The sequence below is a fragment of the Cherax quadricarinatus genome, chromosome 15 (genome assembly GCF_038502225.1).
Source record: "Cherax quadricarinatus isolate ZL_2023a chromosome 15, ASM3850222v1, whole genome shotgun sequence".
In the NCBI taxonomy this organism is placed as follows: domain Eukaryota; kingdom Metazoa; phylum Arthropoda; class Malacostraca; order Decapoda; family Parastacidae; genus Cherax; species Cherax quadricarinatus.
The window spans coordinates 22,977,780-23,000,701 of NC_091306.1; the positions used below are offsets into that span (position 1 = coordinate 22,977,780).

The 22,922-nt window shown below is 43.6% G+C and overlaps 1 protein-coding gene across 3 annotated transcripts in view; it reads left to right on the forward strand.

The window, feature by feature from the left end:
* Positions 1 to 22,922, forward strand: part of LOC128689283 (lysosomal cobalamin transporter ABCD4) — a 368,619-nt gene that overhangs the window by 21,220 nt on the left and 324,477 nt on the right. For all 3 annotated transcript variants that reach the window (XR_011392042.1, XR_011392041.1, XM_070085217.1), the window contains one exon: positions 10,264 to 10,391. Coding sequence is in view for 1 of the 3 variants with exons in the window: in XM_070085217.1 (XP_069941318.1) it covers positions 10,264 to 10,391 (128 nt within the window). In the remaining 2 variants the exon portion in view is untranslated. The remainder of the gene's footprint in view (positions 1 to 10,263; positions 10,392 to 22,922) is intronic.

The following is a 22,922-nucleotide window of genomic DNA, read 5'->3' on the forward strand; positions in this document are numbered from 1 at the left end:
AACTGAGGTTCCACTGCGTTATTATTATTGGAATTCATATGGAATTGCTGGCAATTATGGGGTCATAAAGAATTATTGGTAGAAATGGAATCATCTCATATAACAAATTTGTATAGAGTGAACCCATATATGTACAGTAAAACTAGGGATTACTGTATATGAGTACAGTGTAACCTCGGTTTTCATTTGCCCTGGTTTTAGTCGAATTCGGTTTTCGATGACTTGTTTCATCAAAATTTTGTCCCAGCTTTCATTCATTGCCTCAGTTTTTGCCAAGTTGACAATGGTCCGCCGTACCGAACATTTCCACCCACGCCCACACAAAACATCCCACATGTTCTGAGTAAGTCTGGCTTTGTTTGTCGTCAGTAGAGGGTAGTAAGGATGGTGGTAGAGGGTGGTAGTGATTGTGGTAGAGGTTGGTAGTGATGGTGGTAAAGGGTGGTAGTGGTGGTGGTAGAGAGTGGTAGTGGTTGTGATGGTGGTAGAGGGTGGTAGTGGTTGTGATGGTGGTAGTGATTGTGGTAGAGGGTGGTAGTGATGGTGGTAGAGATAACCTCTCCTCCCTCTCCCCTCCTTGCCGTCTTTCATATGCCAACAAGAGTCTTCACTAAAATTGCTGTTCTTGCTGTTGAACAGCGGTTTGGTGCCGATGAAGGTAGCGTAGGTAGCAATGATACGGCTGTGGACTAGTTTGGCTTTAATTGGATAGGAGTGAGTACACAACGGGCAGTGTGAGGGAGTGACCGCGAGCCAGTCCGTGGAGGGGAAGCACTTGTGTCTCTCAAGTCGGTCGGCCTAGGAGTGAGAGCGGATGGGCTGAGCCTCCCACTGACCTAAGTGAGCCTACAGAGGGCAGCACCTAAATGCCACGAAATATGAACTAGTCAGAGCAGACGGCTAGGCTGTGTGTTCTGACAGTACGGGCTGTCTACATTTGCTCGGCCACGCACCTCGTGTCGTCCCGACGCGACAATACTGGTGGGCCCGTAGGTATAAAGGAATTACACTAGCTACCCCAGAGAGGGACTGGCTTTCGCTCACTTGTAAATCAAAAGGGACATAAAAATGCAACAGGCAAAAAAAAAACTCTCCCATCCAGGGGAAGAGAAAACTGGTTTGCCGGCGCTGATTCATCGGGGAGAGTGTCCGGAGACGTCAGCACTGGAACTAAAATCTTCTATATACAGGTTGTCCGCAGGGCTGAACATCAGTTGACCACTCGTCTACTAACGTTGTTGCACCCTCACATCTGCAAACATTGACTGACAGTAGCATTTCCTAAGGTGACATGTGACTCAGAGGGCAGCACTGCCCTGACCGTAATACAGGCTTTTTTTTTTTGTTATAAAAACACTGGGTGCACATAACTACAATAATACTATATCCATGGAATTCATTACACTCTGGGTACCCTTCTAAAAGTATTTACATAATTACATGATGTTGTCCACCCTGACTCCATTATCGACTAGCTATACAATGTGTGCGCATTTATACCCATTTCTGCAAGCAAACAATTAGCATAACTAGCATAGGAGTCAGACAAGTCAGTAGGTACGTCAATGTCACAGAAATGTACTGTTGTCCTGGGTCGCAGGCCATAAGTATGGAGCCTTACTGGCCCGTCTTCCGTAGTAGTGGGAGAAGGGATAGACGGGTTGTCCCTAGCATTGGTCTGATTGTGGCGTTGCAACGCACTCGACTCCAGCTCTGCTTCGGCCTGCACATGATCCACATACTTCATGTGATCAAGGTGGGCTTCCTTAATAGTTCCCGTAGCAATCTCCCTCACCTCGAACTTATTGCCACGGAGCTGTCGTAGGACACGGTAAGGACCCACGAATTTTGGGACAAGTTTGTGCATACCTGGGGTCTGCGCTGGGTTGAGCAACATAACTTTGCAACCTGGTTCCACTTTGCTTTCCTTGGCGCGGGCATTGCGCTCAGACGTGAACCTATCAGTAGCTTTCATAAGGTTCTCTCGTACCCGCTGGAAGACAAGCTGCGTTGTCCTCATCTTTACTACACTGGGGTTATCAGTATCGTAAGTAGGTCTAGGTGGAGCAAACAGAATTTCATATGGTAAGCGCTTGTCATAGCCATACAAAGCAAAATGAGGTGTCTCACCGATCGAGCTGTTGAGGGAGGAATTTAATGTACACTGAACATCTGGGATAGCCTCATCCCATGTAGTACAACTTGGGTTAACGGTTACTCTGAGCACCTCCAGGACTTTGCGATTTGTACGTTCAGCAAGACCATTACTCGCAGGGTGGCGTGGAGCTACTGGCGCTTGGTGAATGTTGAATCTGGAGCAAAGATCCTGCATTATGCCATTTATAAACTCAGACCCATTGTCTGACAGAAGGACACGTGGGCAAGTATGACGAAGAACAACATGCTCACGGAAAGCACTAGCGACCGTTTCGGCGGTTTTATCAGGAATGGGTACTAATTCACTGTACCGTGTCAAGTTATCTACCATTACAAGCAGGTGCTTATTTCCCTTCTCCGAGGTCGAGAAGTTCGTCAACAGGTCGACAGAAGTTCTCTCCCAGGGCTCCTTTGTAATGGGATACTTTAGAATGGGGTTAGGACCTGTAATGGTACCCTTGTGCTGTAGGCAAACAACACACTGGTGTACATGCTTGGCAATGTCCGCTGCCATCTTAGGCCAGAAATATTTCATTCATGCCTGTTTGATACTGCGGTCCTTCCCGGGGTGCGCTACACCTGGGACATTGTGGATCAACCTAAGAGTAGCTGGTATCATGGACTCTGGTATCACCAGTTGGTATATGGTTCTGCCGGGGTCCACCAGCTGTGCAACACGGCACAGTACTCCTTGGTTGACCACCAAATCCTTCAGTGGAACGGGAGACTTGACCTGTAAGTCAACGTCCTCCTTGGTCAGGAAACGAAGGACTGGAGACCACACAGGGTCCTGTCGTTGGGCTCTCTCGAGATCCTCAACAGAGAACGAATTGCCGACACTCACGAATGCTATATGCCTCGACAGGGCATCAGCTACAACATTTTGCTTACCTGGGACATAGCAAATTTCAGGGTTGTAGTCATTGAACGTGAGCGACCACCGAGCATGCTTTCCCGAGAGGTTCTTATTCGCAAAAAGGGCCAATAAGGGTAAATGATCTGTGTAAATCTTGATAGGATAATGATAGATGATATCCCGAAAATGACTCAGGGCCCATACAATGGCTAAAGCTTCTAGCTCTGTCACTGAATAATTGACTTCCGCTTTAGTAAGGACACGGCTAGCATAGGCAATAGGCTGTTGCTTACCATTAGATTCCTGTGACAAGACTGCACCGATGCCAACTTTGCTGGCATCAGTCGTCAAGGTAAATGCCTTGGTGAAATCAGGGAATCTAAGGGTTGGGGCTGATGTTAACTTGTTCTTAAGAATGACAAAAGCTCGTTCCTGATCACACGTCCACTCAAAAGGGGCATCCTTCTTGAGTAAGCGTGTCAGGGGTGCAGCAATGGTGGAGAAACCTGCGATAAAGGTGCGGTAGAAACCCGCCAGGCCTATGAAGGACCGGACTGCATCCGCCGTCATGGGTCTGGGGAATTTCTGCACGGCCGAGATTTTAGACTCGTCCGTCTTTATGCCATTCTGAGTCACTACGTGACCCAGAAATTTTATTTCCTTCCGGAGGAAATGACATTTGGAGAGCTTTACCTTAAGGTTTGCCTGAGCTAGCCTGTCCAATACCCTGTCAAGTTTCTCAAGATGTGACGGGACATCTTGCGACATGACTATGAGATCATCCAGGTAGACCATGAGCGTGCCACCTAGGAGGGTACGGAAAATTGTCGTCATCAAACGACTAAACGTGATTGGGCTTCCGCGCAAGCCGAAGGGCATCCTCCTGAACTGGTAATGACCAGTTGGCGTAGAGAAAGCTGTCAACTCTCTGCTCTCATCATCGAGGGGGATCTGCCAGAACCCTTGAAGAAGATCAAGAGTTGAAAAGACCTTATTATCGCCGATGTATTGCAACAGGTCATTCAGAACTGGGAACTGAAAGCGGTCTGGGATCGTACATGCATTCAGTTTCCTGTAATCGATAACAGGGCGCCAGGTTCCGTCCTTCTTGGGGACCAGAATAAGGGGAGCATTCCATGGGGAAGTGGACTCCTCAATAACTCCATCACGGAGCATCCGCGTAATGAGTTCTTCGGCAAAGACTCTTTGCGCATGTGGCAGGCGATACGCAGGTACGTAAATGGGTTTAGTACCTTTGTCAAGTGGAATACGGTGAGAGATCAGTGGGGTCAAACCCATTGACTCACCATCTAGTGCGACTGCAGAACGTGCACGATTGAGAACCTGGAGAAGTTTTGGGACCTCTTCAGGATAGTCTGTCAAAGCTAGATCATCTTCCTGCACTGGCCGGGTGTTGGAAGAGTCAGCAGCAGACTCGCCTGGGAGAACTGCACTCACAAGGAAGTCAGCTGGGGCTTCACCCTCCACTCTCACCGGGAGAGGGAATCTGACAAGGTCGACAAGTGAGGTATTCTTCCGCAGGGGAAATTCTCGACTGTGCATGTTGACAACAAGGACTTGCAACTTACCACGTTGCACTGTGTGCAAGGATGGTTCAAGGGAGAGGCCCTTGACTCGGCACGTGTCGTTGTCAACCAGCACATGGTCTCCTTCAAAAGCTCTGCTCACGTACACCGTAACAGGAGTGAGCGAGTTAGCTGACAAAGTGACGTCATACTTTGTACAAGCAGTAACTCTGCTCGCTGATGCCATGACACGAGTCAGACAGTCGCCTGCCGACAGGGATACTGCGGCTTGACAACTGCTGGTCTCTACAACAGCGTCAGAGTTAGAGTGAAGGTTAGACTGGGCGTCCCCAGACTGGGTTTCACTGGTAACTAAGCGCTGATGGCCAGGAGGTGATGGGCAACGAGCTCTACTACGAGGTCGATCAGGACAAGAGACCGACCCCGGGGAGAATGTGCTATGGAAACCACCGGTTTCCAACGATTCTAGGCACTGTGCATACTCTGAGACAGAGTAGCACGTAGTGGATCCTAAGCGCACGCCCCAGAAGGGCACATCCACTCCGTTGAATTCTGCTTTCCACTCAGCTGGATCTAAGCGGATCCTAAGGTCTGCCATGGTTTTGAACCCTATGAGCAGGTCACCATGGAAAACAATACCATCTACGACTAAGAATTTTGCGGACAGCTTGTGACCCTGGACCGCAAATTCTAACGTTGTACGACCACGAACCGTCAGCGGATTACCTGAGACTCCTCTCAAGGTCTGAATGGCAGACGGCTCTGTCAACATGGCCGCGTGAAGGCCAATGTCTCGGAAAAAAGTGGAGCGGACAATGTTAACCACCGAACCTGTATCTAGGAAAAGCTGGACAGGCTTATGGTGGACAGTGGACTCGATGAGCGGTCCACACGGGTTGTCATACCGAACATGAAGGCATGACAGGCCGACGAAATCCCCGGAGTCACAGCTGCTTGAGGCTCGACGCTTGTTGACGAGGCTCGACCTGGAAGGTACGGTACGAGTCTCGGCAACAACGTCAAGACACTCTGTTTCCTCACTGTCGGCAAGCGTATCACTGCCCAGGGCGGCGAACGCATTGCGGACAGGGACGGAATACAGCGACTCCGACAGGGTTACTATGTCTTTCGCTGGTTTCGCGGACGCGCCTCTTCCCCCGAACTAGCGGAAGGGCTTCTACTAGCACGTGCATTGCGCGCCGACTGCTTGCTCCACTCAGCTGACAGCATACTTCGCAGCTTGTTACACTCATGGGAGGTATGACTGGAAGTATTGTGGTACATACAGACTCCCTCGCGAGGCTGAGCATGGGGACGGTGATGGTTATCTTGATACTGAGCGTGGGGATGGTTACGGCTACTTTGATACTGAGTGTGGGGACGGTTACGGTTACTGTGATACTGAGCGTGGGGACTGTGACGGTTACTTTGCGGGGACTTAGGTTTGTAACACTCCGATCAGTAGTGCCCTCGTTTGCCACAGTTGAAACAAGTCACTACACGCTTAGCAGGTGAGGTTGGGGGTGGTGTCTGCTGGCGACGTTTCGCCCTGGTCCAGGAAGTCGATGACTGCTTTTTTGTATGAGACTGACTGTTGTTACTGTGGTCAATATTTTTACTTAGGCGCATGTTAGTGGGACTGGGGTTAGAAACTTTGTGGGCTGGCTGTCTGACAGCAGCGGCAAAAGTGACTTCCGGCTGCGACCGCGGGGTCACTGTGGACGGCGCCGGAAGGATGGGTATAGGATCATCCGCAAAGCGACAAACCTTGCCTTGCTCGGCAGGCGGCTTGATCGCGTCAATGGCATCATATGCACCCAGGACGTCGTGCTGAGGGCCGAGTCCTAGCGCATCAATGGCACCTCGGAGGTTAGGGGGGGCATCCCTCCGCATGATGCCTACAGCCAGCATGGGGATGATGTCTTCAGCTTTAATACAGTTGTCACCATTCACCCACTTAGTGGAGCTGATGGCATCAGTAAAGTCTTTGGCGGCTTGCTCAAACCGGCAAATGCAAGCCAGGGGGCTTTCGTGCCGGTATTGACATTCGGCCAAGACGCTGGTAACGATGTCAATGTAATGGCGTTGGCGACTACGCCGAAAATAACGCCTAAATTCCTCCTTAAGTTCGTCCCAAGACTGAATCTTACAAACGCGATTGAGCTGCACAAAGGCACCTATATCATCCTGGGTGAGATCCACTGCTGCAACAGCAGCACGAATGTACTGTGCGTCCGTGGGACTATCAAATAGGGCCTTAACAGTCGTCTCGACTGACTGCAGCCATGGCTCTAACCTATTTGAACGACCGTCAAAAATAAGGGTCGGGTATGGACGATGAGCCGGCCCACTGGTGGTCGAGGCTTGAGCCACAAGTTGACCAACTGTCACGGGGGCTTCGATGCCCTGCCGCGTGTTCACGCTGGCTGAGGCACCATTGCTAGCACCAGCAGAATCTGGACTAACGGTATGGCCACTGCGTGTCTTAGTCATGACGTCAATTGTTCAAATACAAGTAGGTCACGAAGAGGGTAAACAGGTCAGAGCAAGAAATGGTATGCACTGGCTACAATTCAACACAGAGTCAGAGAGAACTCAGCACCACTGTACTAGGTAAACTGCTTAGTGATGGAAATAATTTGAGCAAAACAACAACAAAAAAAAAAGAAATAGTGGTACACTCTGAAACACAAAATAAGAGATGTATGCAAGTGAATGAACTACAGGGAAGTGCACAAAATGAAGCTAAGGGTGGTCAATAATTTCACCAGGAGTCTGGCAACAAAATTTATGAAAAGGAGTTGAACTGTAAACACTGGTAGCAAAAATTGCACAAAAATTAAAATAAATCAGGTACTACACAACACTAAACTGTGCTGCAAGCACAGTTTAAAAATATTGCAGGTGCTAGCAGTTGCAAATTGGAATGCAAAAAAAAGTAATTCACTTGCACAAAGGGAAGTTGACACAGCAAAGATATCAGAGAATGGGATTGTGCCAAAAATCACAGAAAAAAAAAAATACACTGTATCAAGGAATGCTATATTGCACACAAAATAAAATTAATAAAAATGCAAATTATTAAATTCAAGAATAGGGCAAAGGTTAACTGGTGTTAGCAGGGTGTACACTGGTGTTAGCAGGGTGTACACTGGTGTTAGCAGGGTGTACACTGGTGTTAGCAGGGTGTACACTGGTGTTAGCAGGGTGTACACTGGTGTTAGCAGGGTGTACACTGGTGTTAGCAGGGTGTACACTGGTGTTAGCACAATTTCACAATCTCAAGGTCAAAATTAATGAACTTCACAAGTAATTTTGGTAATTAATGGTAAATAAGCAGGTTCCCAAAAATACACTCAATGACTTGGGTATACAAAATAGCAAAATGTAATGCACATAGGTGAATATTCACAGATAAAACATAGAATATATGTAGAGCAAATAAATGGGGAAACAGGAGAAAAGTGTAATGGGCTAGGCACAGATTGTTTCACTGCAGGTAGAATAAACTAATACTTAAGTACTTGAAGATTACACTTATTAAAAGAAAAAAAAACTAACAAACAAAACAGTGCAGGGGTGTCAACAATCTGTGACTAACTTGCAGGTGCAACTAACAAAATTAACAGCACACAGGAATTACTTGCAAACTGTATGTGAGAGGTAAATTGTATAAATGGTTAACACTGAACAATTTAAATCAATAACTGAGGTGCAAGATGCAGAATAAAATACTGGAATTTAAAATGTAGGAGTGCAAAATAAATTTACAAAATTTAAGAAGCTGTAGGTAAGTGGCAAAATGTGCACTGATGACAAACTGAACAATTTACTGAAGTATGGCTTCAGTAACTGTAACTGTATTGGTGCAGGACAGTTAAATAATGTCACAAAATATTAGGAAATGCTAGGTAAGTCACTGTTTACTTAACTTTGAGTGCAGGAGATGGACGAAGGTACTGGGTGCTGCAGGTCCTGAAACTTTCAGTGATGCTCTAGTAACACTACACGCCTCGTAGCATTTGTATACTGCTATGGGGCTTCAATGACGTAGGAAAAATTATCAGAATGGACTTGGGAAGAACAGGAAAGACCGAGGTTACTCTGTGGAGATATAAGATATGAGAGAAACGTGGCTAACTCGGCGTGAGCCACAGCTGTGCGTGGTTTGTTTACACTGGTAAGTGTGTCTGGGCGCGCTGACTGACTGTGGCTTCAGCACACGGAGAACAAAACATTTACTGCACTACTCGAACGTGCTAAAAACAAGCTTAAGTGAAACTATGAACTGGGACGAGTAAATTTTACTGTAACAAATCACTGGGGAAAACAGAACTGGTGATGAACTGGGAATGTAACAGCAAGGGAAAGAAAAAAAATTTAACTGGGCAACACAAAAAAAAAAACTGCACTGGCTGGAGATACGTAGACGCTGAGTAGTTGTAGACACAATGATGAGTCACGAGCTGCTGTAGATGGCGTGGGGGCTGAACTAAGCTGGCTTAGGGGTAAGCCAACTGGGTTCCCACATGGTTAAGCCAGGTAGAACTTCTTGGAGGAAACTGGGAAGAACACAACACACATGGACGGCGAGATGGACGTCGTTGCGTAGCAGAGGAGGCTGGTGCGTTTACACGCTGCCTAGGGTATCAACCAACCCCAGAGCTGCCTCATGGTCACGCGTGGAGCCACACGAAGCCAACACACTAAACGACCTCACCTCTACTTCTTGTAGCTGAGAAGGGCATAGAGACGCTGTAGGAGGCAGGAGAATGGTGCTTGAGAGTGTTGAAGGGCTATAGAGAGGGTGATGAGGTGAACACGTGACTGCTAAGGCTGGAGATGACGCCGTGACGCCTATGTCCAGATTTTGTGGGGAAAATCTAAGACGAAGATCTATCTCAGGTCCCGTCAAGATGCTGGGAGTAACAGATAACTCTTTAGGCCAGCAGGTGCGTTGGATGACGACGGATGATGTTGACTGGCGTCGACCGATGGTGTTGACCCCTCCACCCTGAAGAGGCTCACAATGCCGTTGACTCCGCTGTCACCACTGTTATTGCTGTTCTTGCTGTTGAACAGCGGTTTGGTGCCGATGAAGGTAGCGTAGGTAGCAATGATACGGCCGTGGACTAGTTTGGCTTTAATTGGATAGGAGTGAGTACACAACGGGCAGTGTGAGGGAGTGACCGCGAGCCAGTCCGTGGAGGGGAAGCACTTGTGTCTCTCAAGTCGGTCGGCCTAGGAGTGAGAGCGGATGGGCTGAGCCTCCCACTGACCTAAGTGAGCCTACAGAGGGCAGCACCTAAATGCCACGAAATATGAACTAGTCAGAGCAGATGGCTAGGCTGTGTGTTCTGACAGTACAGGCTGTCTACATTAGTTTTCATTGAATTCGGTTTTCGTCGGACTTTCTGGAATGAATTAATGATGAAAATTGAGGTTTCACTGTAATGTTAAGGAAGAGCAGGGTGCTGGAGAGCATGCAGAATGATGTAACAAGAATAATGCATAACAGATTAAAACTTAACTTTTTCCTGCAATGTGTATAGTACAAGATAGGTCAAGGCCACTCAGCTAAAAATTCAGTATGAAACTCCTGTTGTAAATGTGTGGTTGAAGATGATTGGGAGTGCCCATCTCCAGAGATCACAGAAAATGCTGTTTTCTCAAAGTAACTTTTCTTAATGATTTCTCTCACAGAGCAGTACCTGGCCTACTACATGGGACTGGTTCCCAGTAAATACTACAAGGTGTTTGATGATCGGGACCAGCATGAGTTTATGTATCTCACTCTGAGGGCCTGTGGATTGATTTTGTCAATTGCATGTGTAAGTGTATTAGTATGAGACAGGAAGTTTTACTGTTGCATAATTAGAACCAGAGCATTTTCTTTATGTAACCTTTGCAAGCAAGCAAACCAGTTTTATTTTTAAAATGTGCATAATTGTTATAAAATTAAAGTTACATTTATTTCATAGACTTTGGCCTATACCTCAACAACAACCTGAATTTCAGCACCCATATCCAACACATATCAAAAAAAGTATCAAAAACAGTTGGGATCCTCTCCAAGATACGATACTACGTGCTGCAAAATGCCTTTCTCACACTATACCATTCACTCATTTATCCATACCTCACCTATGCTATTTGTGCTTGGGGATCAACTGCAGCAATACACCTCAAGCCAATAACAACTCAACAAAAAGCTGCAGTAAGAATAATCACTAAATCCCATCACTGAAGTGAATATAAGCAATATCAGTGATATTTAAGTGTGGTATGATGAAGACATGGTGTGAGTGAGGGGACAGCGGCAGGCCTTAGGAGTGACGTCACTACAGTGGACCCCCGGTTAACGATATTTTTTCACTCCATAAGTATGTTCAGGTGCCAGTACTGACCGAATTTATTCCCATAAGGAATATTGTGAAGTAGATTAGTCCATTTCAGACCCCCAAACATACACGTACAAACGCACTTACATAAATACACTTACATAATTGGTCGCATTCAGAGGTAATCGTTATGCGGGGGTCCACTGTATTGCCTTCAGAGTGAGCATCTAATATTATCTAATATTATGTGTGTTTTGTGCCATGTACTAGCATCTGGTGCTTTATAACAACGTGACTGGTACAATGCAACATAGTGATTTGTGTAACATCTTCCTTTAGTGGAAAAGTGGATAGCATAAACAGTGTTTATTAAGTGATAGTGAGAAGGCAACACTTCCAACTCGTCGGCCCACTGCTGCCCTCACTACCCACCCCGCTATAAACACCCCCACCCACGATACTCCACCCCACCCACGATACCACCACCCACCCTCTCTCTTCTGTGAACTTCATTGCAAACCTACAAGCCTCCTCTGGGATGACTTCACACCACAAAATAGCAAGAATATCTATGCTATCTGGCTATTGTCCCAGTAGTTACTGCAGTGTTTATGGGTATACCACAAGGGACAAAATTCTTCTTAGATGTAAGAAGCCTACTTGTTCTAACTACTGCCACACAGATTGCATTCCAGAAGAATTTTGTTGCAGCCAGGTTGAAAATTTCAGAAAATTGAAGGATATCCATAATCCTGTGGTATATGTGGATACAAGCCTGGAGCTACAGGAGGAAGGTTCAGAAGTCCTACCTTAGGGACTCCTGTCCAAAGATCAAGACTGCCCTCTTGGGCTGTGTTGTAAAGTTGCAGCTAAGATAATCCATCACAGGGAAGCACTTCATGAGCTCCTCAAATCATTAGATAACCTACAAGCTATTGTAGAAGGCCAGTGCAAGCCTACATCAAGTGACGTAAGCTGCTCAGCTGATGGTGACACTTTTGACAAAGACTGGAAGTCCCACACTGAGCTTAACTCAGGGGTAAATAACTGGTGGAATTCTGTCATCGCTAAGGTCCCACAGACTGACAGAGTTCAAAACACTACCTTTGGGAATTCTAACACAATTCCTCTGACCACCACAGAGGGAACAAATCCTCTTCCCAGCAACGAGGGAAGCCTTGGATCTGTTAATTCTCCTACACCTGACAGTCCACTTGACAGTGCACATACCATCTCTGATCCTACACCTGTCAGCACACCTGCCGACACTATTCCAGAATCTGGTAGCAGAGCTTCATCAGCAAGTTCTGAGCCAGGAGTTTCTCCACCAGAGATTGGTGCAGTTAATGATCAGGGAACTATCACTGCACCTGATCATCTACTGCGCCAAAGTACGAACAGCAGGGACACATCTGTCAGAACTGGTAGAGGACGAGGCAGAGGACTTGGAAGAGGACGTGGAGGAGGAAGACATCTACAGCCGTCTCACCCTCCACTAACACAGTTCCAGCGGCAGAATCTGAGGACAAATCTGCAAAACACAGGAGGTGCAACAAATCATAGTCCACCCTCCCAGGCACCTAGGTTGTGCTCTCGCTGTCACCGGAAGGGGCACACTGCCAACAACTGCCTGCGAGATACCAGGTGTAATTACTGCTACAAGAAAGGACATCAGGAGGACCAGTGTCGGAAGAAAAAGGAACTTGACAGACAGGGCCACCTGTTTAGAGACCTGTTCTCAGAACAAACCAGCAGGATCTCTGAATTGGTGAACACACTCACACGTCACCCACTTAGCTACTCCTATCCCAGCCCAGCAGGTGGTATTGTGCCTTATACAAGACCACAGACCTACATCCCTGCAGCTGCCTCAGTACCCTACCTCTCTCAAGGGCAGGCACCTTACATTCCCTACACACCCACCACCTCAAGCTGACCACTTCATCATGAGGAGCCAGTCTATCAGCATCCTGTCGTCCAACATTAGAGGTTTCATTACTAATGTTGGAGAGCTCACACATAGTTTTGTGAACACTCGACATCCCGACATGATAGCTGTTGTTGAAACATTTTTGGATGACAGGACTCCAGAAAATTTTGCAAGAATTGCTGGCTACACCTCATGGATGAGAAGAGACAGGCAAGGGCAAGGAGGTGTTGCTGTGTGCTTCTCTAAAAGTGTTCATGCCCAGCACATTGATGTTGCCACCCCTACACATCTTGAAATGATCTTCACACTCTGTATAAACACTAGTACCTCTGTACTAGCATGTGCAATGTACAGACCTCAGTGGCAACATGCAGACCCCATCAACTTCCTAATGGAAAATATTGACTCCCTTCTGCTACAACACAACTGTCAACATATTATAATTGTTGGTGACCTCAACCAGCACCTTATACAGAGGGACTTTGATGACCTTCTTGCAGTGTTTGACATGAGAAACTTTGTTGATTTCCCTACTCATATCTCTGGCTCCTCCCTTGACCCAGTAGTGAGTGATCTGGCAGAAGGCATAGTCACTTGTCAACCCCTTGGCTACGTTGGATCGTCCGACCACAAGGCTGTTTTTACGACACTTAAGATCCCAACAGAACAAGGTGAGTAGTCCACATGCACAACCTGGCTATGGGAAAGAGGTAATTGGCCAGCCCTTTGCTCTGAGCTCACCACCACTGATTGGAATGCTCTTCTCCAAGGGGATGTTGACAACCAAGTGAAAGCCTTCACTGGACACATCCTTAATCTACAACAAGAACACATTCCTCACCGGCAATATGTGACAAAGCCTACAGATCAGCCTTGGTTTGGCTTTCGTTGTAGAGAGGCTGCTACTACTAAGTACAAAGCATGGCAAAGGTATAAGAGACATCCTACCACCTATAACAGGAACTTGCACACGCAAGCCTGTAGGCATATGGGTGACGTTCAAAAGTAGGCCATTGCTAAATGGGAGGTGGACACTAAAAGAAAGCTAGCATCAGGTAGGGTAGGCTCCAAAACCTGGTGGTCCCTGGTCAAGGGCAGACAAGGTTATCTGCCTGATGAACTCATTCCACCTCTAAATCGACAGGATGGGACCACCTCTACTAGTAGTCAAGAGAAGGCGGACCTCTTTGCTGAACACTTTGCTACCAAAATGCAAGTTCCTGATCCAGCAAGGGACCCTCCTTGACTAGCTGCAAGAACTGTGTCAAAACTGTCAGTGGTGACAATAAGGCAGGAGGAGGTGCATTTCCTTCTTAAATCGCTTGACCAAGAAAAGGCTGTGGGCCCATACAAGTTGAGCCCAAGATTGTTGAGAAGATGTGCAGACCAGCTAGCAGCACCTCTAACTCCCATCTTTAAGCACTGCCTAGTACAGTGTAAATGGCCCTCTCTATGGAAAGAGGCAAATGTAGTCCCTGTTCACAAAAAGAAGAGCAGAGCAGAAATCAGCAACTACAGACCAGTGTCACTCCTGTCAATCACTGGTAAGATCCTTGAGACAATAATCTCAAGACAAATGACAGAGCTTTTTGACTATCACTCACTACATTGTGATCGTCAATATGGCTTCAGGAAAGGTTACTCTGCTGCTGATCTGTTGTTAAACCTCTCCACTAAGTGGCACCAGTCACTGGATGAATCCGAAGTCAGCTGTGTGGTAGCACTGGACATTGCTGGCACTTTCGACCGGGTGTGGCACCAGGGCCTCTTAGCAAAACTTCAAGCACTGGGAATTGCAGGCTCTATGCTATGTCTCCTCAGTGATTACCTCATGGTAGATCTCTAAGTGTAGTTCTCAATGGAACGGAATCAGCAAGAAATCCTATTGGGGCAAGTGTTCCACAAGGAAGCATGCTGGGACCATTGTTATGGAATGTCTACTTCAACGACCTTCTTCATCTCATCCCAGAATCACATGCATATACAGACGACTGCACACTGACATTCACTTATCCAAGAGAAGAAATGCCAGCTGCTCTAAGCTACATCAATCACCAGCTGAGTGCTATATCAGCTTGGGGAAATAGATGGCAAGTAACATTTGCACCTGAGAAAACGCAAATGATGATCGTCTCTAGGCACCATGATGGTAATGCTGGTGCAGTAGTAAGGATGAATGGGAGGGTGTTGGCACCTGGAGAAGAAGTTGATATCCTTGGGGTGAAATTTGACTCCAAACTAACCATGAAGAACCATGTTGTAAATCTTGCAAACAAGGCAGCCAGGAAGCTTACAGCACTTCGCCGTATCTCCCATCTGCTTGACAGTAGGGGTTGCAAGATCCTGTACGAGGCACAAGTACGCTCACACCTTGAGTATGCTCCACTTTTTTGGTTTGCCTGCCCCCCCCTCTCATCTGCGACTGCTTAACAGAGTAGAGAACAGAGCAAGACGTCTCATCTCTCGCCTGGACCCATCCTGGATAGATCTGTCATTTCAGCAGAGCCTTCAACATAGGAGGGATGTGGGTGGCCTTACTGTTATGTACAAGGCCAATATTGTCAAAATACCACACTTGGATTCACTTCGAGGACAGCGTGAAACAAGCTTTTATGCCACAAGATGGGCAGAAAGCAGCAACTTCACTCTGGCTGTACCCTTCTCCAGAACATCACTCCATCTGAGATCATACATACCCAGGATGACTCGAGTATGGAACACATTCGTACAGCATAATGATGTCAACGAGATAGTCAGTTGATCAAATGAAAATGCTGGCCCACAAATGGCTCCAACTTCATCCTGTTCCCTACTTGCATGTCTAATAACAATAAAAATGCTTTCAAATGAGCTGATGTAGGTAACAGCTCTTAGCTTGCCAATAAAGTTAGGAATCCTTAACCTGTAAATAGCTTGTCAATAAAGCTAGGGATCCTTAACCTTGTCAAACCCTGTGTAAAAAAAAAAAAAAAAACACCCCCCAACTCTTCATAGATCTAAACTTACTCCCTGTTCAGAACATCCACACTTACTACTGTGCAATCTACATATACAGGACCTTAAATTCCAATATTAACCTTGACCTTAAATGCTTTCTTGATAGTTGTAACAGGACCCACAAGCATAACACCAGACACAAACATCTCTACGACATTCCCCGTGTCCGACTAAATCTGTACAAAAATTCAATGTATGTCAAAGGCCCTAAAATCTGGAACACCCTACCTGAAAACTCTAGAACTGCAGACACATTCATCACCTTCAAAACTACTGTTAGAAAACATCTTATCTCCCTGATACACCCCGTCAACTAACTACATAAAAACCACCTGGTGGTTCACACTTACACTCACTCACTCATCCATTTGACTATAAGCACAGAAATACTTATTTTAATCTTTAATGATTCCTAACTAGTCACAAGTTTGCCTGTGATACTCCAATATAGAAACTATATATTGTGCCTAAACAAAAGCATTCACATTGCTAAACTCAAACTAGTATTTAGTCACTTAGTATTTAGTCATTTAGTATTTTGTGAACTTACTCCACAATGTAATAATTTAGGGTTACGAATTAATCTAAGTTTGCCCGAAATGCCTAGCCTTGCCAGGTGTTTTAGTGGCTCCCTCTGTAATTAGTATTTTATTACATGTAAACCACACAATAACCAAAATCTGTAAACCCTGCATTGTAATCCTTATAGAGAATAAACTTGGATTTGATTTGATTTGATTTGACTTTGACAGATCATTTCAGGCAAGTTAATTTTTTTTTTCAACAAACTGGCCTTATCCCACTCAGGTAGGATAACTAAAAAGAAAAACTAAAGTTTCTCTTTTTAAATTTACTTACTTAAACAGGAGAAGGGGTTACTAGCACCTTGCTCTTGGCATTTTAGTTGCCTCTTATGTCATGCATGGCTTATGGAGGAAGAATTCTTTTCCACCTCCCCATGTTGATAAGAGGAAATAAAGAAGAACAAGAACTATTAAGAAAATAGAAAACCCAGATTGGTATGTATGTATGTATATATCTCTTCTTTCAATGCACTGGCCATATCCCACTGAGGCAGGATGGCCCCCCCCCAAAAAAAAAAACGAGAAGGGGTTACTAGCCCCTTGCTCCCAGCATTTTAGTTACCTCTTATGACACACATGGCTTATGGAGGACAAATTCTGTTCCACTTCCTCATGGAGATAAGAGGAAATAAACAAGAACAAGAACTAGTAAGAAAATATAACAAAACCCAGAGGGGTGTGTATATATATGCTTGTACATGTATGTGTAGAGTGACCTAAGTGTAAGTAGAAGTAGCAAGACATACCTGAAAAGTAAGTAGAAGTAGCAAGACATACCTGAAACCTTGCAAGTTTATGACACAGAAAAAGACACCATCAATTCTACCGCCATGTAAAACAGGTTTCCATTTCACACTCACTTGGTAGGATGGTAGTACTTCCCTGGGTGGTTGCTGTCTACCAGCAACTATGTAGCTGAGGTTATAATGCTGAACATTATAAAATTAACATTATGTTAATTCTTTACTGTACTGACAAGTAGAGTTACACATGTGTATCTTCGTTGATGATATGTTTTGTCTGCTCAGCTGGCTTCTTTAATCAAAATATAGAGGAAAGAACATTAATCAAAGCCATGGAGTTGAATGTACACCTCAAAACACAGAATGGGTGGGGCTTGATCTCATAGCAGGCAAATCCTAAAACTCACAGTCTGGTGTGTTAACCACTGGTCCATGCCAGCCTAATAAAATTCATCCAACTAGGTATATTTTTGTACACCATAGGAATGTTAACTTGTTAGGCCACTGTCCTAAATTTCACACTGGCCTGTGAGATTTAGGACTTCCCTCCCATGAGTTTGACCTTTACCCATTCTGTGATTTGTGTGCAGTCATGTTATATTATAATTTAATGAGTGACCTATCTCCTTGTATCTACATCTCATGTTTTTACCTCTATCTCAATTGAAGAAGCCTGCTGAACAAGTGAAACATGTCATCAGTGAAGATACCAAACTGTTACACATGTATCCTACCCTTCATATAATCAAGCTGTCTGAAGATAAAATTATTAAATGTCATGATAATTTTAAGTGCTGGTAAGAAGAACTACTGTACGTATTCTATATTAATCCATTCCAGAAGGTCGGCCAAAATCCGAAATGGACAGAAACCATAGTAATATTTCCCATAAGAAATAATGTAAATCCAATTAACCCTTTCAGGGTTTCGGCCATACTAGTACGGCTTACGCACCAGGGTCCATGACGTACTAGTACTCATATTCTAGCGCCTTCTCATCTAGTGAGAGAAAGCTGGTAGGCCTACATATGAAAGAATGGGTCTATGGGGTCAGTGTGCGCAGTATAAAAAAATCCTGCAGCATACAGTGCATAATAAAAAAAAAAAAACTTTGACCGTGCTTTTGGATTAAAACGGCGATTTTGCACTGTATTTTTGTATGGTATTTATTGTTGTATTCTAGTTTTCCTGGTCTCATTGTATAGAATGGAAGACATATTACAGAAATTGAGATGATTTTGACTGGTTTTACAATGAAAAGTACCTTGAAATTGAGCTCAAAATAGCAGAAATGTTCGATTTTTACCAAAGTTCAAAAGTAAACAAATCATGCTATGCATCCAATACACGTCAACTGGTGAGTCTAATATTCTTTCACAAGTGCGCCGATATTATTTATACCATTTCTACACTAATGCAGTAGTCTGCATAACAGTAAATCTTCTATTTTTCTATGAGAATAAAAATTCAAAGTGGAAAGCAAAAGAATGTAAGAGGGGCATGGAGACGTGACTAATGAACAGAGGAAATGTTATTTTAGTGCCAGGAATGTCTTTCTTGTTTATTCTGGACCCTATTTAGAAATTGGCATCTTTTGAAATTTGTGTGAAATTGGCAAAATTGCTAAATTCTGACCACTTTATTAGATAGTTGAAATCGGTAAATGGGTGGTTTCTTGTACTTCTTCGATAGAAAAAACGGAGTTCTAGTGAAACAGTTATGATTTTTGTCGACTAGTACACTGGAATTGGCCGAAAATAGGGCTCAAAGTGGGCAAAATCACCGATGCGTAAACATCGCCGAGACTGCTAACTTCACGAGAGCATAATTCCGTAAGTTTTCCATCAAATTTCATACTTTTTATGTCATTATGATCGGGAAAAGATTCTCTATCTTTTCATAAGAAAAATAATTTTTTTTTTTTTTTTGAAATTTGGGGGACCCTGAGAACAAGTCTCTGAGAGGGCCTGTGGACCCTGAAAGGGTTAATCTGTTCCAGACACCCAAAAATATTAACAAAAAATATATTTTATAGAGAATAACTGTAATGTTACATACAGAAAACAATGAGAAATAAATACAGTGGAACCTTGACTTACGAGTGTCCCAAAGTATGAGTTTGTTGAGATACAAGCCGTCAGTTGGTCGATTTTTTGCTCTGAGTTATGAGCCAACATTTGAGTTACAAGCCAGCTCCCCCTCACTTCCCCCTCAACCCAAAACCTGGACACCTCTCTTGTTTATCTATGATTTCATGCTTTAATTCTATGGAAATCATCCTTTTTTCTTATCAGCACTGTCCTTTACACTTACTTTCTTAGGACCCATGGTTAGACAAGCCAAATGACTGTCAAAAATGTAAGCAAATCAGGAGAGAACTGCTCCCACAGCGAAGTAAACAGCGCATTGAGCTGACTTCATTCTGAAGCTTTTGTTATAATGTATTTTTATTGTTAATTTAGGGAACTGAAGCTCTATCATTATTAATTATTATATAATTACTTTTATTATTATTATTATTATTATTATTATTATTATTATTATTATTATTATTATTAATTTATGGAACTTGAGCACATATCCAATTCCCTAGATCAAGAGCCCCACAAAAGCATCAAGGTTCCATTACACTGGTGAGGGTCTCTTGATCTAGAGAATTGGATATGTGCTCTTGTTCCCTAAATTAATAATAATAATAATAATAATAATAATAATAATAATAATAATAATAATAATAATAATAAAAATAATAATTATAATAACAATAGAGCTTCAGTTCCCTAAATTATTATCAATAATAATAATAATAATATTTTTTTATATTAATACACTGGCCGATTCCTACCAAGGCAGGGTGGCCCGAAAAAGAAAAACTTTCACCATCATTCACTCTATCACTGTCTTGCCAGAAGGGTGCTTTACACTACAGTTTTTAGACTGCAACATTAACACCCTCTTTAGCCTTATCTAAATACTGTTCACTTATATGTTTCACTGTAAACACCTGGTCCACACACCCCCTACATTTCCTAAAGCCTCCTTGTTCATCTGCTATCCTATTCCCCGTCTTACTCTTAATTCTTTCAATAATAACTCTACCATACTCTTTACCAGGTATACTCAACAGACTTATCCCCCTATAATTTTTGCACTCTCTTTTGTCCCCTTTGCCTTTATACAAAGGAACTATGCATGCTCTTTGCCAATCCCTAGGTACCTTACCCTCTTCCATACATTTATTAACCCTTTCACTGTCACAGGCCCCTTTCTGAAACTGTTTTCTATGTCGCAAAATATTCGAAAAAAAAAATTATTTTTTCTTATGAAAATATTGAGATTATTTTTCTGAGTGTTTTAGTCAAAAAAAAAATTTTTTTGGCCATCAGTACTTACCGAGATATAGAGCTGTGAAGTTTGCAGAAAATGAGCCACGTATGGCAACAGCGGCGACTGCCGCTCACCTGGTAAACTTTAGTTTACTTGTATTTGAAGGTTTTTTGTTTTTTCACTACTTTTTTTTTTCACATAACTTATGTGGCCTGTGAGACCAAAGTAAGGTGCAATGTACATATATACACTTGTTGTATACAACACAATAAGCACACAAACATAATTATCAATATATTGTTTACAAACCTTGTTTACAAAAACAAACAATACAAAAAATTGTTCATTACTATTGTTCTATAATATATGTACCAGTGTACAGTCACCGAACATATTCCTAGAAGTTCTGCAGCTTGTGTAACTCTTTGAAACATGGTGTCATACACAATGGTGTTTTACACTACTCATACATAAAACCAGTGTGTGTGCATTTTTGTGGACTTTTTTTTTTTATGTGCAAAGACAAAACACCTTGACTGAGCAGTTTTCTTCAAAGTATTAGCAGGCAGTTGTGTTATGTAGTTATCCTAGGTAAATGGTCATGTGTCATCATTCCTTCCTTCCTACTTTCCTGCATTCCTTTCCTTCATTCCTTTCCTTCATTCCTGCATTCCTTTCCTTCATTCCTTCATTCCTTTCCTTCATTCCTTTCCTTCATTCCTTTCCTGCATTCCTTTCCTGCATTCCTTTCCTTCATTCCTTTCCTGGATTCCTTTCCTGGATTCCTTTCCTTCAGTCCTTTCCTGCATTCCTTTCCTTCATTCATTTCCTTCATTCCTTTCCTGCATTACTTTTGTTCATTCCTTTCCTGCATTCCTTTCCTGCATTCCTTTCCTACCTCTCTTCCTACATTCCTTCATCTGTCCTTCCTTCATTCCTGCCTTCCCTTCTTGCTTCTGGTTTCTATAATATATATACATATATATAGTCACTGGATACTTTCTTATAACTGCTATTATCTTCATTCAGCAAGCTTGTCTTGTGTGCGAGTGTGTGGCTTATAATTGTTTTGAGTCAGGAGTCAGCAGCTGTCAAAATGACATATTGTCTCATTACTCACTCCCCTTCCCGCCTGCCAAAACAATGGGGTCCGATGCTGCTTCCCCTCCATTCTATCTAATTATCTTTCTCCCTCATTCTATCTCTTTCAATCCGTCTCTCTTTCTATCTGTCTGTCTATCTGTGTCTCACAGGTACACATAAATACAAGTATACATAGTGTAAATTACCTAGGATAACCCAAGAAATCTAGACAAAGTGCTATACTCTGCTTGAAGATGTGAGTAAACGTGATGATGACACAGTCTTGTGGCTCTCTCTGAGACGGAGAGCTAGACGGATAGACAGGGAGCTTGACAGACAGACAAATAGACAGACAAATGTTTGTGTACCAGCACAAACAAAGGGAGGGCGATGGTCATCTAATCTTTTCTTATCAGCTGCACCCTCCCCCCACCCTCGTTTACGCTCATCAAACGTCAGCTCTTATCAGATGTTATCTCACCTTATCTTGTCACTGTCATGGGGTGCACTTTTTTTTTTCTTGCTTCAAGGGAACAATATTTCTTCTTCTTCTGATGCTGCCTACCAGCTTTCTCCAGCTTGATTTGAAGCCACTAGAATTTATGCGTATAAATACGTCAGAAACAGTGGTGCGTAAGACATATATATATGGCGTAAACAGTCAAAGGGTTAAAGAGACGCCAGAAACAGAGCTCTCTCCACAGTTACTTTGCGAGACAGGACTAGAGTGACTCTCAAGGTGGTCCTAGTGGCATTAAGAAACAGAGAAGAGAAGCATCCCCAGAGAAGCAATTGGTACCTGAGGTGTTGCTGGAAGGGGATTCCCCTTCCAAACTGTAAACAATCCAATCTCTCTCCTCCTCCAGTCTCCCATACACTAAGAAGAATCTCCAATAAAGGTAAGTGTTATGCTGTTAATGTTTCATTCATCATTTCCCATTGTATTGTTTATGTACTATATGTATATTTCATGTAAAAAATTTTTTTGTTTTAATACTTCTGGGTGTCAGGAACGGATTAATTGTATTTACATTATTTCTTATGGGGAAAATTGATTTGCAAATCGTAAATTTCGTTTATAGTAACGGCTCCAGGAACGGATTAATTACGAAAAACGAGGGACCACTGTATTTATACAACAGTAAATCTTCTATTTTTTGTTTGAATAAAAATTCAAAATAGAAAGCAAGAGTAATATCAGAGGGGCCTGGAGATGTGACTGATGAAAAAAAGAAAATGTTATTTTAGAGCCAGGAATGTCTGCATTGTTCATTCTGAACCTTATTTTGAAATTGTCATATTTTTTTAATTTTCGTGAAATTGGCCAAATTGCAAATTTCTGACCATGTTATTGGGT